This window comes from Anser brachyrhynchus, assembly GCF_964034855.1.
Source record: "Anser brachyrhynchus genome assembly, chromosome: 1".
Classification (NCBI taxonomy): Eukaryota; Metazoa; Chordata; class Aves; order Anseriformes; family Anatidae; genus Anser; species Anser brachyrhynchus.
In genome coordinates this window covers 7316282-7330638 of record NC_137694.1, presented here as the reverse complement: position 1 = coordinate 7330638, position 14357 = coordinate 7316282, and the positions used below count along the sequence as shown (strand labels likewise).

Genomic DNA, 14357 nt, shown 5'->3' with positions numbered 1-14357 from the left:
TGTGTGCACTTCGCTTTTGAAAACCAGTAAAGCATGCTCTAGAGGGGGCTGATGTGAAATGTCTTTGTTTCAGCTCTCAAGAGCTCAGGCAAACATTTGAGTTTCAAGTCACGCGGGTCCCCATCCCCTTAAATCAGAGTCCCCGCTTCAGATGAATCCCCAGCTTCAAAGCGAAACTTAGATACCCCCTGCTTTTATGTCCAAACTTGGCATTTCACGTGGTTTTGACAAAAAAAAAATAAACTGAGAAGAAAAAGCCTGCTGGAACTCATTGCAGCTGAGCCTTCACCCCAGTGATTAGATGGCAGGAGATAAGACGGCGATGAAGCAAGCTTGAACTCCAAGCTCTTCACATAACTGTGCACCAGTTGGATCTGGACCTGCTGCACAGCCCTGCTGGAAAAGCCTATTCACGTGATTTTAAAATGAAACAAAATCAGCTCGCATGCATTTTACTCCTTTTGCAAGGAAGCGAGGTCCCAGCCTTCCCCGTGGTCTCGCTCCACGTTGAACTCCTGCCAGCTCGCCGAGTTCCCAGCGTCTCGCTCCCCGCTGATTTCTGTCTGTGTCCCCATGCAAAGTGTAACGCGGGCTCTGAAAAGATCCCCGGCCCCCTGAGCGAACATGTCAGCGTGCAGAACTCCTGTCAGCTCTCCTTTCTGCGTGAGACAAATGCAGCAGGACTTTAAGCCGTGCCTTTGCCCTGCTGACCGCACCGAGTCAATCAAACGTTTGCCCTAGAAACCCCGAAAAGTTTCCTTTTGTGGAAATTCCCAGCAGCATGTTCCTCCAAGCGCAGGGCTCTCTGGCTGAATGAACTGGCAGAAAATAGGCCTGGGCTTTCAAAAAATCCTGCTGAAACACCTGCAGCCAGTCCCCATCACTGCGAGCAGGAGGGATAAATTCGTCCCTGATGTCCGTCCGCTCCTGCGTCTCACTGAGGGATTTTCCCTCACCCCGTGACCCTGTCAGAGCAGCACTGGGGATCAGTTTGGCCCCGTGCTTTGAAATGACTCACGAATGAGCTAGTCTCCTCTGCCTAAATGAGACTTGGCAGGTCTGCACTAAGTGCTTTACGTTGTGTTTTTGCCTAGAGGGACTGCAGGGCCCAGGGGAGCGCTAATGGGCTGTAATCTAGCTTTCCACCATTGTGCTGTCCTACGAAGTCTAGCCCAGGCCTTTCTCTAGCTGCTGCTCGGTGGCCTGTATGAAACGAGCTGTGGCTCTGATTCCTGCTGCTGCCGAGTGGCTGTCCAAGTACGAGACCACCCGACAGTGATCGGCACCGCAGGAGTCAGCGGACAGCAGGGATAGAGCAGCGTGGAAAGTTCACCCCCTTCCCATCAGGAGATGCCCCATCCCCTCTGGTTAGTACAGGGCACCGTACAAGGCCAACGGGATCCTGGCGTGCATTAAAAGGAGCGTGGCCAGCAGGTCAAGGGAGGTGATCCTCTCCCTCTACTCTGCCCTGGTCAGGCCTCATCTGGAGTACTGTGTCCAGTTCTGGGCTCCCCGATACAAAAAAGACAGGGATCTCCTGGAAAGAGTCCAGCGGAGAGCCACAAAGATGATACGGGGCCTGGAGCATCTCCGCTGTGAGGAAAGGCTGAGAGACCTGGGTCTGTTCAGCCTGGAGAAGAGAAGACTGAGAGGGGATCTCATCAATGTTTACAAATACCTGAGGTGTGGGAGACAGAGGGATTTGGCCAACCTCTTTTCAGTGCTTTGTGGGGACAGGACAAGGGGCAATGGCCACGAAATGGATCACAGGAAGTTCCGCCCCAACATGCGAAAGAACTTCTTCACGGTGAGGGTGACGGAGCCCTGGGACAGGCTGCCCAGGGAGGTTGTGGAGTCTCCTTCTCTGGAGATATTCAAGGCCCGTCTGGACGCCTACCTGGGCAGCCTGCTCTGGGGAACCTGCTTTGGCAGGGGGGTTGGCCCCGATGATCTCTGGAGGTCCCTTCCAACCCCTACAATTCTGTGAGTCTGTTAGCACAACTGCAGTCGGATCCAACACCTTCCCCACCAGCAGGTTCGCATCGCTCCCTCTGTGGAGGAAGCTCACTTCTGCCCTGCTGATCTCCCGTGTGCTCTCTTTTGGTTTGCTTTTCCCCTGTGCGGGCTGCAGGGATGCCAGGCTTTGGCCTTACCCTACAATTTCATTTCCCCAATGCACTCTTACTGCCGCTGCTGGCTTGGCGTGCTGGCCAGGACTGCAGCACCCAGCTGTGTTGCCTTCACTCAGCGTTTTCCTTGGTGCCTAGTCAAACAGGTAGGGCCAGAGCGTGCTCTAATTTGTAGTCTGGATGTGAGTGAAAATAAACTACATGGCTTCCCACCGTAACTACCCTACAAGTACAGGAAAACCACGGCCTCACAGAGCGGGAGGACAGGGTCTGTCTGTACAGACATGGGGTTTGTAGCCTTTCCTAGACATCCACTGCAAAGAGTCAGTCTCCTGAGTTAGGTTTGACCGGTATGGCTGTTCCTGGGATATTCAAGGTATGCATAACCCTACGTAACTGTAGGGTTATGCAGCATATATACATCTGCGGGGAATAAATCACTGGGGTGGCAGCAGCCTGAAGACTTGTTGCCTCCAAAGATCTGGCATTGCAACAAAACAGCAGTTCACGCTCAGGCTCCTTATCGAAACTCAAGCTGGAGGAAATCTTGTTAGATAAAGGCAGTGGCCTTCCTCTTCACCTAAACCTAACCTTCCCGAGCTGCTTGAAGAACATTTTTCACAAACCTTGTTGCATCCTATTTCTGACCAGAAACCTCAGATCCAGAAGCAAAAAGAATGTTATCCTTCTCCCTGGGCTGAGTCTGGGAAGGAGTTGCTGGAAATGAGAGGTTTTTGTCTGGCTGTAGCATTAGTTTAGGATGCTCAGTACTGGCTGCCTGATCTGCTCCAAGATCTTGGCAGGTAGCTCTGCCTTTGCACTCAAATGAGTGACTGCACACCCCTTGTTCTTAGGGTTGTTGTGGAAATAAGCTTGTGAGGCATTCGGGTACCTCTGAACGGTAATGGCAGAGCCTATAAATACCCAGGAATATTAAATTATAATAGTACTTCTGTGGGTGCTTTCAGTACGAGGCTCTCCCTGCGCTGTCTTCATTTGCAGTCTTAAATTAATCTTAGAAATACAGTGCGCAACAGGGAGATATTTTCCTTCCCTTATTATCTCACTGATGTGCAAACAGAGGGAGAGCATGGCTGGGATCTTAACCTTAAGTGCCTTACCCAAAGCCCCACAGCAAATCAGTAACAGAGCCACAAGTGAAGCTCCACGTGGTGAGCATTCAGCCTTTGGTTCACCCTTAGTTCTTGTTAGAATGATCTCTGCTTTCTGAGGACGTGAAAGAGTGCTGAAAATCCCACCACGGCCAGCTTTCCCTGTGCTCCCATCTCATGTTAGCTCTGGTGGGAACGGATCACGTCCTGATATGTAGGTGTCCATCAGCTCCTGATTTGCTGGTGCTGGAACACATCACATACGAGTAGAGCTGAGAGTCTCTTCTGGCTTTGCAGAGGTGAATGGTGATCTTACAGAGAGGCTCTGGTGATCTTACCCTGGGTCTTCACCACCCTCCCAAACAAAAATTTACGTGCAGCCTTGGCACGGCGTGCCCACAGCTTTCTGGGTTCTGGGAAATGAAGATCCCAGGTCCGTGGCCCTGGGAGGCAAAGCTAATTGGAGCTCAGCAGCTCAAGGCTTGCAAGATTTGGGCAGCGGGCTGAACTCCAAGCTCTCTCACAGGAGGTTCAGCGATTCAGAAGCCAATTTCCAGATGGGAGATGAAACGGCAGTCATCTTTGTGTGCAACACACAACATGTTACGGACAGCAAGCTTCTTCCTGACTCATTTTCCTCCTTGTTATCGTGGTTTGTTAGCTGAAGTGAATTCACCAACCAACACATAAAACAGAGCTCAGAACATAAGCCGGTCCTTATTTCAGAAGAGGCAGGAGGGATTTTTTCATGTGGACAGATGATTCCACAATGGCTTAATGAAAATTTCCTTACATTTCTCTCTGAAGCGCTTGAAGATGACCTCAGTCGGAAATGGGATGCAGGACTAGAGAGCTCTGGGGGTTGTTCTGATATAGCAGCTGCCGTTTTAAGGTGATCCAAAGGCTGTACTGGCTAGAAAAAGGGCTGGAAAATTCTTACGGCCACCCAACTCTCCACCATATGCAGAGTTCATCCTCGCAGTACTTGTAGGGCTGTAACTGAAGGGCCATCCCCATCAGCTGTGATCAGCGTGCTTGATCCTCTTGTCTATTATTCAGCACTCCCAACATGCTGCCAGCGATACGAAGCATAGATAGAGGGCAATCCACCAACAGTGGGGTTTGGATGGCAGAGGCAAGGCAGCCGCTAGGACTGGGCGGGCCCAGCCCTGCACCCGGCCTCTGCGCTCAGTGCTCGGTGCCACCGGGATCAAGTCTTTTTTCTCCTGAGATAGGTTTACTTTCCCCTGGAGGTTCCTAGATTGTTGACATCTGGTGCTGTACAGTGGGTGACTCCTTGTCCCAGCATGGCCAGTTCCTGAGCTGGGGCTGGCTGTTTTCTTACTGGAGTAATGTTATTGCTCTGGAGAGGTCCCCCAAAGTAGGTGTGTTGCATGCTGCTCGTTAGTCTGGACCATAACCAGAACATGTTTTCCTGCCAATATTTTCTTCCAGCTGCTCACGACAGCCCATTTAAGCTGCGTCCTCACGTTGTGTTGGTCCAGAGCTCATAGCAGATTTGGAAAGACCCCTCCTGGCTTCATTCAGTTGCTAGAGGTGGTCTTTAGCCTTCAGGCTTTGCAGTTCATTACGTTAGCATTTCTGGAGGTTTCTTATTGTGTGTGCTAGCACAGTGAGTCCATACATAGTTTCTTTAAGAGGGAAAAATATCCATGGCAAAGCAGAGAAAGTAACAAACAACAGCAAGCGATGCCAGAATTGCACCCACTTAGGAATCTAAGTGGAGTGCAGTGCCAGATTGCTTCTATTCTTGTAAAATAATCCGAGTTTGCTGTGGAGGCCTGTTTCCTGCCACAGTGAAATGACTTCTTGCTTCTGTGAGCTTTAAAGAAGTGCTAGGTAATTACTAACTCTTGTGTCCCTGTCCAGTCCAAGATTCATGCTGCAAGAAGCCTGAGTGAGATTGCGATTGACCTGACCGAAACTGGAACGCTCAAGACCTCAAAGCTGGCCAACATGGGGAGTAAAGGCAAAATCATCAGCGGCAGCAGCGGGAGCCTTCTGTCATCAGGTAGGTCCTTCATCCTGTAACGAGAGAATGTGGTGGGAAGGGCCATGGCCGTAACATCACGGGGAGCTGCCAGAAGTTGCACTGCAGAAATGAAAGTCACTTCCCTTCAGTCTTTCTGTCTGTCCAGGTGTCAGTCCGTCTCTCAGCGTGTTGCCCCCCGACCAGCACAGGCCACAGCCTCCCCCCTCTCTTGTTACAGCTGCTCCTTTCCTCTTTGGCCCCAGGATGCCACCTCCAGCCTCTCGCTTCCTCGCTGTGACCTGGTCTCTCTTCACAGTCCCTGCTGTGATCACCCCTTGGCACCCAGCTCATCCCAGGCCGTTTGCTGCCCTAGGCAGATGTGTCCGTGATGCGGTCCCCGAAGAGCAGTGGGGAAGCAGTCAGCCAGTGCAGCAGACAAGGGAAACTGAGGCTGGGAGTTGGTGATGTCCTTTTTCAGTATCAAAACAGGGCGGCTTCTTCACAGAGCACACACCTGCCTTGCCTCTTTGTTGCAGGAATTTGCCAGGTATCACAAAAGAGCTGTGCCCTGCCGCTCCCCACCAGGGACCGAGAGGTTTCTTTTAGTGGCTTAGAGCACCTTCCTGAATGAGGAGGAAAAAACCTGTGAAAGAAACTCAAGAGAAGTTGAGAAGGGACAGAGCTAGAGCATCAGAAGAGAAGGAACAGGGAAGGGGAGTCAGGAGCTTGTCTATTTCTTTGAGACTTTGACTGAACAGGTCAAGCGGTGTGTAAGTGCTAAAACACTCCAGGAGCAAAAGTAAGGATTGGTAATTTGCAGAGAGCTTGGAGCTGCTCAGTGGTGAGCTCTTCAGGAGGGCGAAGTTGCAGGTATCAGTATAATTAGTAGTTCCAGTCAATTAAATGCCCTCTGTTAAGTGTTACATCAAGTTATCGGAATTGATTGTGATGAGATCTGTAACAGCAGAGAATAACCTTCTCGTGCTTGCCAAGGAAGAGGTCTGTGTAAGAATGCACGAGCTTTAAAACTGAACCCACTCTGCTGCAGTAGATCAACTCTGCATCACCGTATCCTTCGTGGCTCTTAAAAGCCACCCTCTCCTGCCTGGAAAATGCCCAGTAAGGGGTTAAAATGTGCAATGCTTCCTGAGCTCAGGAGCAGCCTGCTGTGCAATTCCTTGCCCTGCCCGCAAACAGAGATGCCTTTCTGCTCCTTAGGTCCCCCCGACTCGGGCACACAATCCACCGTCTGTACCTCCCATCGCTCCGGGAGCGATGCAGTAGCCGAGCAGCTCCTGGCCCGGTGTCGGGTTGTTGGAGCTCTTTGTTTGGCATTTTTTCCAGCTCTCCTGCAGGAAAGTAAATAACGCTAAGTACCCCGAGGAAGTTCGAAAGGTCTTTCCAAGATCTCGGCCTCCTGGGCACCATTCCCAAGTTTGTGAAAGCTACTCGGTAGTAATCCTGTTTTCATGTTCATACACTAACTTTTAGCCTTCCTACAAAGCACGTGGGGGCCTGCTTTCTGCTCGCACACTGGGCAAGAGCAGCAGCCAGGTGAAAGCCAGCAGCAAGTCAGGCCCAGAAAAGCTCTTGTAGGGCCAACACCTGATCCGTGCTGTGTGGACAGAAGTCCCAAACGGCCACCTGCCCATGCTTTTATTTCTGTATTTTTTTTGCTCCCTGCTCAAACCCGTTCTGGCTGGGAATGGGGTCTGTGGACTCAGCAGAATTGCGATAGTGACCAGACTCGTGCAGAGGTCGCTGACCAGAGGAGTTATTTCTTCTGGCCTGCGTAGGTGGATGAGCCTACATCAATGCCTCCTGAGGACTTTGTGAACCTCTCTTTTGGCTGAGGTGCTGCCAGTGGGCCAGGAGAGCATGGCTCCCTCTGGGTTCCTGCATTCAGAGCTGCCTTTTAGGTCCTACCAGCTTTGGGGACAGGACTTTTCCAAAAATGTTAAGGAGCACTGCAGGGTTTGCAGCTCCTCTGTGCCTTCTGGAGCTAGAAGCACGCTTCCGGAGGTAGGAAAATGTAGAGAGAAGACATTTGCAGGGCAGATACCAGGGAATAGAGACCCTGGCTGGCTTCCGTATGGTCACCCAGATCCCTCTGCCCCAAGAGCCCCTTCCCTCGAGCCCGGCTGGCAGTGGTGACCCAGCCCTGTCCCAGTGGGTGGGAAGGGGCATTCACTGCTTCTCCCGGTGGGCACCGTCACCAGCTCCATCCCAGCACTGGTGTTTCCTCCCATTGTGCCGACGTTATCGGCGCCCAGCCACAACAATGACGGGTTATCGCGGCACAGCCCGTGTGCTGGAGAGAATAAGTGCAAATGATTAAGTGGCCGCAGTGGATTTCCAGGCTATAAATACCCGGAGTGACTTGAAATCACAAGGGCAGAGCTGAATCCGTCGCTCCTACCCCCACTTCCCTGCTCTTCTCTGTCCTTTTCTCCTGGAAATTACTCGGAGCCATTTCCTCCCTTCGTCTTGCTCCTCCTCAGTGGAGGGGCTGTCACTGCCACGAGGAGCACACCGAAGCTGCCGTGTCTCCCCTGGGTTTGCAGCAAGATTGCAAGGAAATAACGCGTGTTGCTTACAGCTGTCACATTTGCTGGCCAAAATCTTGCAGTGTGGTGCTTTGCAGTCACTGCCCCACGTCACTTACAGTCTCAGGACACAGCAGAGGGGAAGCGGAGCCTTCTGCTGGAACAGTGACTTCGTGTGGTCACAGCAATTCGGGACCAAAGCCCAAGCTCCTCCGTGTTTTCCAGGCCCTCGATCTCAGTCAGTGTCCGCTGCAGTTGTAAGTCGGATCCCTGATGTCCCCAAGCTCCTTTCTTACAAGCTCACCTTTTAATTTCTGTCCTCATTTCAACTCTTAAGAGGCTGCCCAAAACAGAGGGCTGCCGGGATGTAGCTCAGGGATCTTCTGGGCCATTTCTGGATATATAGGGCAAGATTTGCCTACAGATAAAAGCTCTGCTGGCGTGAACCATGATCAAACCCAGCAGATGATTATCGGAGTGAAATCAAATGAGGTCTCAGGTGGATTTTTGTTTCTTCAGAGCAGTCTGTGCCATACGAGCTTTACAGCGATCCTAGCCAGCGAGGAGCCCCGTTACTGCTGGGCTATTGTTGTCCTGAACCCCAAACCATCCCACTGGGCAGAAGAGAGGCCACAGAGGAGCCACCTCAGCTTTAGCTCTGCAGATGAGGCCCCTCGAGCCCTGCTCCTCCAGCAGCGGCAGAGGTTTCCCGTGAATGACCTGTTTACACTGGGAAATGCCACGAGCGTGCAGACAGGACCCGGCCAGCCAATTCCCCCCCTCCATCCGGCGGGGCTGGCTCCCAGCTGTGCGCCCCGCTGAGCGTCAGCAGCGGATGAAGAGCACCCGGCACGGCCCGCGAGCTCACGAGGACGAGCTGCCCGCAGGATGTCTGAGCGCATCCTGTGCGGAGCAGCGCCAGCTGGGCTCCCCGCGCACCACGGAGGAGGATTTCCTATTTGTCTGGCAGAGCCGAGAGCGAGAGGCCAGCCGAGGTTGCTGGCTGCTACGTGCTGACATCCTGGTGCCGTGAGTCAGCCCGGGCTCTGGCACGGAGCAGAGCGGGGAGACTCCACTCCCTGCTCCAGGGACAGCTTTCTGCGGGGACCTGGGTGCGATGCCAGCAAGCTGGAGCCGGCAGCAGGATGTAGCGCGAAAGGTTTGTCACATTTAGATGTGTTTTTACTGCAGCAGGAGACACAAAATAAGAAAGAGAAGAGCTGGATGCTCCTGCTTCGCTGCTGCTCAGCCACCTTGTTGCAGCTCCTCTCCTCTCACAGATACTAGCACCGAGCCTCAGCAATTTCTGCCCTTCGGCATCCCATCTACCCTCCCTGTTCATTTGCATCATTCTCACTTATCCCTCTTCCACTGTGCTGCAGGAGGTGGAGAAAATGGGGACCAAAAGTGAGTCACTAGTAGGGCTCTGCTGTACAAACCTGTGGCTCGTGTTGCTGGTCTCCTTCCCTTCGACAAGCTTTACAGCAAAGCTTGTCTTGGAGCAGGCACTTCTTACCCAGGAACCCTTGTAGGCCTGGACAGGCACAGGGCATCGCCTTGGTGAGATTTGTTGAGTGTATGACTCGCTTCATGTCCCCGGCGATGTCACCAAGACATCACCAGTATTGGTCAAGACTTTCCCAACATCGCCAGCATCGGAGGGGTCTGAAACCAGCCCATTGGCACTGGTGAAGAAGCTCAGCTGTGACTTGTGAGTGAGTTGAGCAGGGAGGACCACGTTCTCCCTGTTCCACAGCTCATGTTCTCCTGAACGTTGGTGGAAGGAGTCACCCAGAGAGGCCAAGTGGGTATCAGAAGATGCATAGCTCATCCACAAACAAATAGGGAATTACGTGGGTGCTCGGGTCACCAAGACCTGTGTCCTGTCCTGTGTGCTGAGGCAGGAAGAGCATGTACAATTTCCTTGGCTTTGAAATGAAACCACCACCAGCAGCTATAAAAACGGGCCCCGATTCAGCAGGTTCCTGGTGCCTGTCAAAGAGAGGGACCGGTGCTTCCTACCTAGCGTGTTTTCTCAGCCCTTTTTCTTTTAGGGACATCAAATGGTTCTGCAGAAGCGTGTTGAAACGCAGGATTTGATAAATCTTTACACAGCGAGTGGAAATGAGGCTGAATAATAATATTCACAGAGAGGTTCAAAAGTCACCCAGGGAAATTACGTATTTCAGCCACGTTTCTCTGGATTACTCCATTAGGAGCTAGCCCTAATGGTGGCAGCTAAAATACCTGAGCAAGCCTCCCGATCAACCATTTCTGTTGCAGTAGGAGTTCCTTACATTAGGGCTCATCCTTCAGAACTGATTTTTCTCAGCTGATGTTCCCCTTTGGGAGGCGCAGGGCAGCTGGGACTCAGTGAGCATCGTATTTAATAGGCCTGATTTACAGTAGTAGCTGCTCGGTTGGATTGGTTTGTGCTGGTCTTTGATTATTTCTTCGGTTGTTTTTTTGTGGTCTTTTGATTTGTTCTGACATTTTTGGGTCAGTTACCACGGGATTTAGAAGTGGGTCTGTGGTCACAGCCTTGCTCGAGGCTGGATTAATACATTTTTATAAATAAAGAGCTTCTAATGGCAGCTGCAGGCACCCCAGCAGTACAGAGCACTGTTCTCTGCGATTTTAACAAGCCTCTCGCTCTGGTGTGATTCTCTTGACTGATCAAGTCTGCTTTTCACCTGTCAGAACAAGCAGAGAATCCGACCCATAAAAATCTAATAATACACCCCAAAACAGTTCAGCTTTCCTGGACAGAAACCCCAAGCCAAGCCTTCTCTTTAGGAATTTTGAAGAATTAAGTGCTACAGTTTGCCCAAGACATCACCCAAGTCAGGTACGGTCAAGCTCACAGTTTATCATCACAAGGCATGATCTTTGAGCGTGCCGTGCCCTGGTCTTTAAACCTTCACTGCTCTAGAAGACTTTGTGTTACGAAGACATGCCTGAAATAGCTTAATTTGAAGTGCTTCGTTAATGCCAAGAAGGAGAGGCCGACTGGTTTCAGCAGTAATCCCACTGCTTAACTCAGGACATAACAGTGCACTTCCAGATCTCCCCCAGATCCTTTGCTTTCAGGGAGTGGAGGTAAAAATGGCAAAACGTTCACTCAGTGGGCATTGCCCCCAACTGCAGCAGGGGCGAGACCAGCACGGTTCTCGTGCAGGGTCAAGCACAGCTGGGGCAAATGCCTTGAGCTGCCTGTGCTCCGTTTGGGGCCGTACCAGCTCAGCCAGAAGCTGCTGGTTTCCTTCTTGTCAGCACGCCCCGAATCAGCACAGGCGTCTGGGCAGGGTTTCGACTGTTCACATGTTTTTAAACGTCTCGGCATCTTTGTAGCTGCTGTGGCAACCAGAAAAAAAATGAACAGCTTTTAAAAATAAATCGGAGGCCGGCGTGGAGGTAGGGAGCAGGGAGAGGAAGGAAAAAGGAAGAGCAGTTGAAAGGAAAGAGTAGATCATTAAAGTTGTCCTGAAAGAAAAAAAAATAAATTAAAAAGGTTGAAACATCTGCTGGAATCATGAGCAGCTTTTTGCCAGGGCTCAGCAGATTGTTGGCAATTAAGGAAAGAAATCGAGCCGTTCAGCTTTCACTAGTAACTGCTCACCAGGGTTACCATTAAGAAGCACTAAATGCTAGGGAGGGCTTTCCCTGCCAGTGTAAATACACGGCTCCTCCAGAAGATCCCGGGAAGTTCCTGCAGTGCAGATGTGTTCGCAGGGTTTAGTTTTATTGCTCTGTGAGTGCAAACAAACCCAAATGAAACAAGGGCGACTACAGCAGTGAACAGGCACGGTACTATGAGTTTGTCCTTCTTTGCTTGATGATGTTCAAACTGGCTGATGTTTGGAGACCCTTTTTCCACCTCCCCTGCTCCAGGACAGACCAATAAATGGTGTAACAAAGGCGGGCAGCACTTTGCAGAATAGGTGCCAGCTGTTTTCCTGCACGAAAACTGCAGAAAATGGTGGTGGAAGAGACCAGGGAGAGCCTTTGCTCCCCCTGGGCCAACGCAGAGCTGGTTCGTGGCACAGGCTGCCTTCATCCTCTGTCGGTTTAGCTTTAGCAGTTTGCCGGAGTAGTAGCAATGAAGGATGAAGCCGAAAGCACAAATTTCACCCTGGTCTGCTGCCAAAGCAAAGAATTGTTTCTAGTTTCCTTCCAGCGCTCTGAAATGGCAACAGCATTTTCAACCAGCTTGTGCTGAGCATCGTCACTGTACGCTAAGAAACCAAGCTGCAAATATATCTAGAAGTCCCCCCGACTCCCACCCTACAAGTACACCGAAACCTCGATGTAGCATCCTTTTGTGTCTGACTCCTGCAGTTAATAAAAGACTGCTTTTTCTGTATCATTGCTCTCGAAAGGCAGGGGACAGCCCCAAAGGCACCAGCTGCTGGCACTGAGGACCCGCTGAGGACCAGGAGAAAGCCTCTTGAAGCGTTATTGAGTCAAAGGCTTCTCTGCGGGCACAAATACCCCCCACAAGAAGTTGTGCAGAGCACTCAGATGGCCATCCAGCTGTCTAAACATAGGTGTCTTGTGCCATTGTGGGTGGGTTAGAGTGTCCCACTAGCAGTCCCAAAGAGGATGGGTCTCACGGGGTCTTGTGTCATGTCTGCCACCCCACGGAAGACATCCCAGATACCTCAGGTCACCTGGACACTGCTGCTGAGGCAACAACAACCTCTTAACCACAGCGGCTGTGTCAGTTCAGCCCAGCTGTAGCCGAACAAATGCCAGTGGTATGAGTGAGAAGCCTGTGGAGATGGTATTTGCCCCTTCCTGAGGCTGCTTTTCCTCTCTCAGCGTGCCCATAATCTTCATATCCTTTCTCTGTGCCAAAAGGGTGCGCTCAGCTCATTCAGGCAAATTCACGAGCTCACCATAAACTCGTGCCCAAGCCCAGAGATGCGTTAAAGAGGGCGAATGCTTAGGCACATCGTAAGGAGCAGCTGCTCAAGGTGCGGACTCAGAAGTGTATGCAACCAAAATTTCCTCTTTGAGGTGCAGGAACTTGGATAGCAACTGATGCATCACCACCACCCACAAAAAAAAAAAAAAAAAAAAGGAATCAGGAATCCCATTAATAAGTTCCCCTGAAGAACTGAGGTTACGAGTGCTGTCATGACATCTGAGCGACAGCCTGGCTTAATTCTGGATTCGTACCAGGCGGTTTGCACAGGCTTTCTTTGGTGGAAGTCGCTGGGTAATTGCCACTTGAAAAGTCAAGCCATCGGCACCCCCAGTCTAAATATCTTGACCTACCTCTTCACAAGAGGCAGCTGCTCTCCTGAAAGGACCGGCGGGTTGTTGTTGTTTTGGTTTTGTTTTACAGCTTAGCGTGCATCTTACAGGAAAGTTGCTATATAATTTCATCCCATTACTTTCTTTTTTCCATAAAGCAGACACTTTAAGTGGATTGAATTCAGTGTTTGCTACTAGGATAATTGCAGTCCTTAAAGAAGCGGTCTGCATTGTCAAATGGCTTCTCCTAGGCTCACTTTCCCAATAACTCATCTCCAGGGCTTTGTAAAATGTACTGTTATTGGGAACTTCCATGGGAACGGTATGTCTCTTTTTTTTTTTAGGATCTCTGCATGAATAATGTTGTTGTTTCTATTTTTCTGCGTGCTGATTACAAATGTCTTTGTGTGCCCCGCTGTCCGGTCTCTGTTAACTTAAGCATTAAGAATCTGCCGTAAACAAACATGACTCGGTAACACCTGCTTCATGTCACAGCCCGATTTCTTTTTGGAAGGGGCGCATCCAAGGCCTTGGTAAAATTACAGGCGCTCCAGATGTGTGTGCTGCTGTCAGCTGCCCTAGTGAAATCATTGTTTATTGACAGGTTCCCAAGAGTCAGACAGCTCTCAGTCTGCCAAGAAAGACATGCTGGCCGCCCTGAAATCCAGGCAGGAGGCTTTGGAAGAGACGCTGCGCCAGCGCTTGGAAGAGCTAAAGAAACTGTGTCTCCGAGAAGCGGTAGGCAATGCGTATTTTATAGCTCCCAACACTTCGTTGCATGCATGCTTTTTGTTTGGAGGTGGTGTGGAGGCAGAAGAAGCAATTCCTCTTCCAAAAGCCGTTGTCCAAAAGCTTCAGCAAGGTCCAGCTGTTTCAAATCTGGATTGCAATACCACGGGGCATTGCCCTCCAGAGCGAACCCCATGGCTACCCGGTTGGTCTGGGGCTGTAGGGTGCTGAGCAGCCCTGTCTGCTGTTTGAAGATGTGTTTAAGATGCATTCAGACAGGCTTCTTGCTGGCTTTGGTGGCAATATGCTACCTAAACAGCATAAGAAGGCTGTTCTGTGCACTGCTAATCACTCCTCAAATACTTTTGACTGCATTACAAAAAAAAAAAAATACCTGCTCTTGCGCTTTCCTCATGGAGCGGGCTGGACTTTATGTGCTTTTCTTCTCCCAGCATACTGTTGTACAGCACGTGAGGTCTTTTCTGCTCCATGATTCCCTTCTCTCATCTCTCATAGATTCCCTTCTCCATGCAGATTCTTCAGGTAAGCCCTGGCACTGCTGGAGAGGAAAGGCAGACCCTGTAAAAAG

At 50.9% G+C, this 14357-nt stretch overlaps 1 protein-coding gene across 11 annotated transcripts in view; it reads left to right on the top strand.

Annotated features, from left to right (window-relative positions):
- The window catches only part of FRMD4A (FERM domain containing 4A), a 362843-nt gene that overhangs the window by 328918 nt on the left and 19568 nt on the right, over positions 1 to 14357 (top strand). For all 11 annotated transcript variants that reach the window (XM_080605846.1, XM_080605838.1, XM_080605837.1 and 8 more), the window contains 2 exons: positions 5132 to 5273; positions 13644 to 13777. In XM_080605846.1, coding sequence (XP_080461972.1) covers positions 5132 to 5273; positions 13644 to 13777 — 276 coding nt within the window. The remainder of the gene's footprint in view (positions 1 to 5131; positions 5274 to 13643; positions 13778 to 14357) is intronic.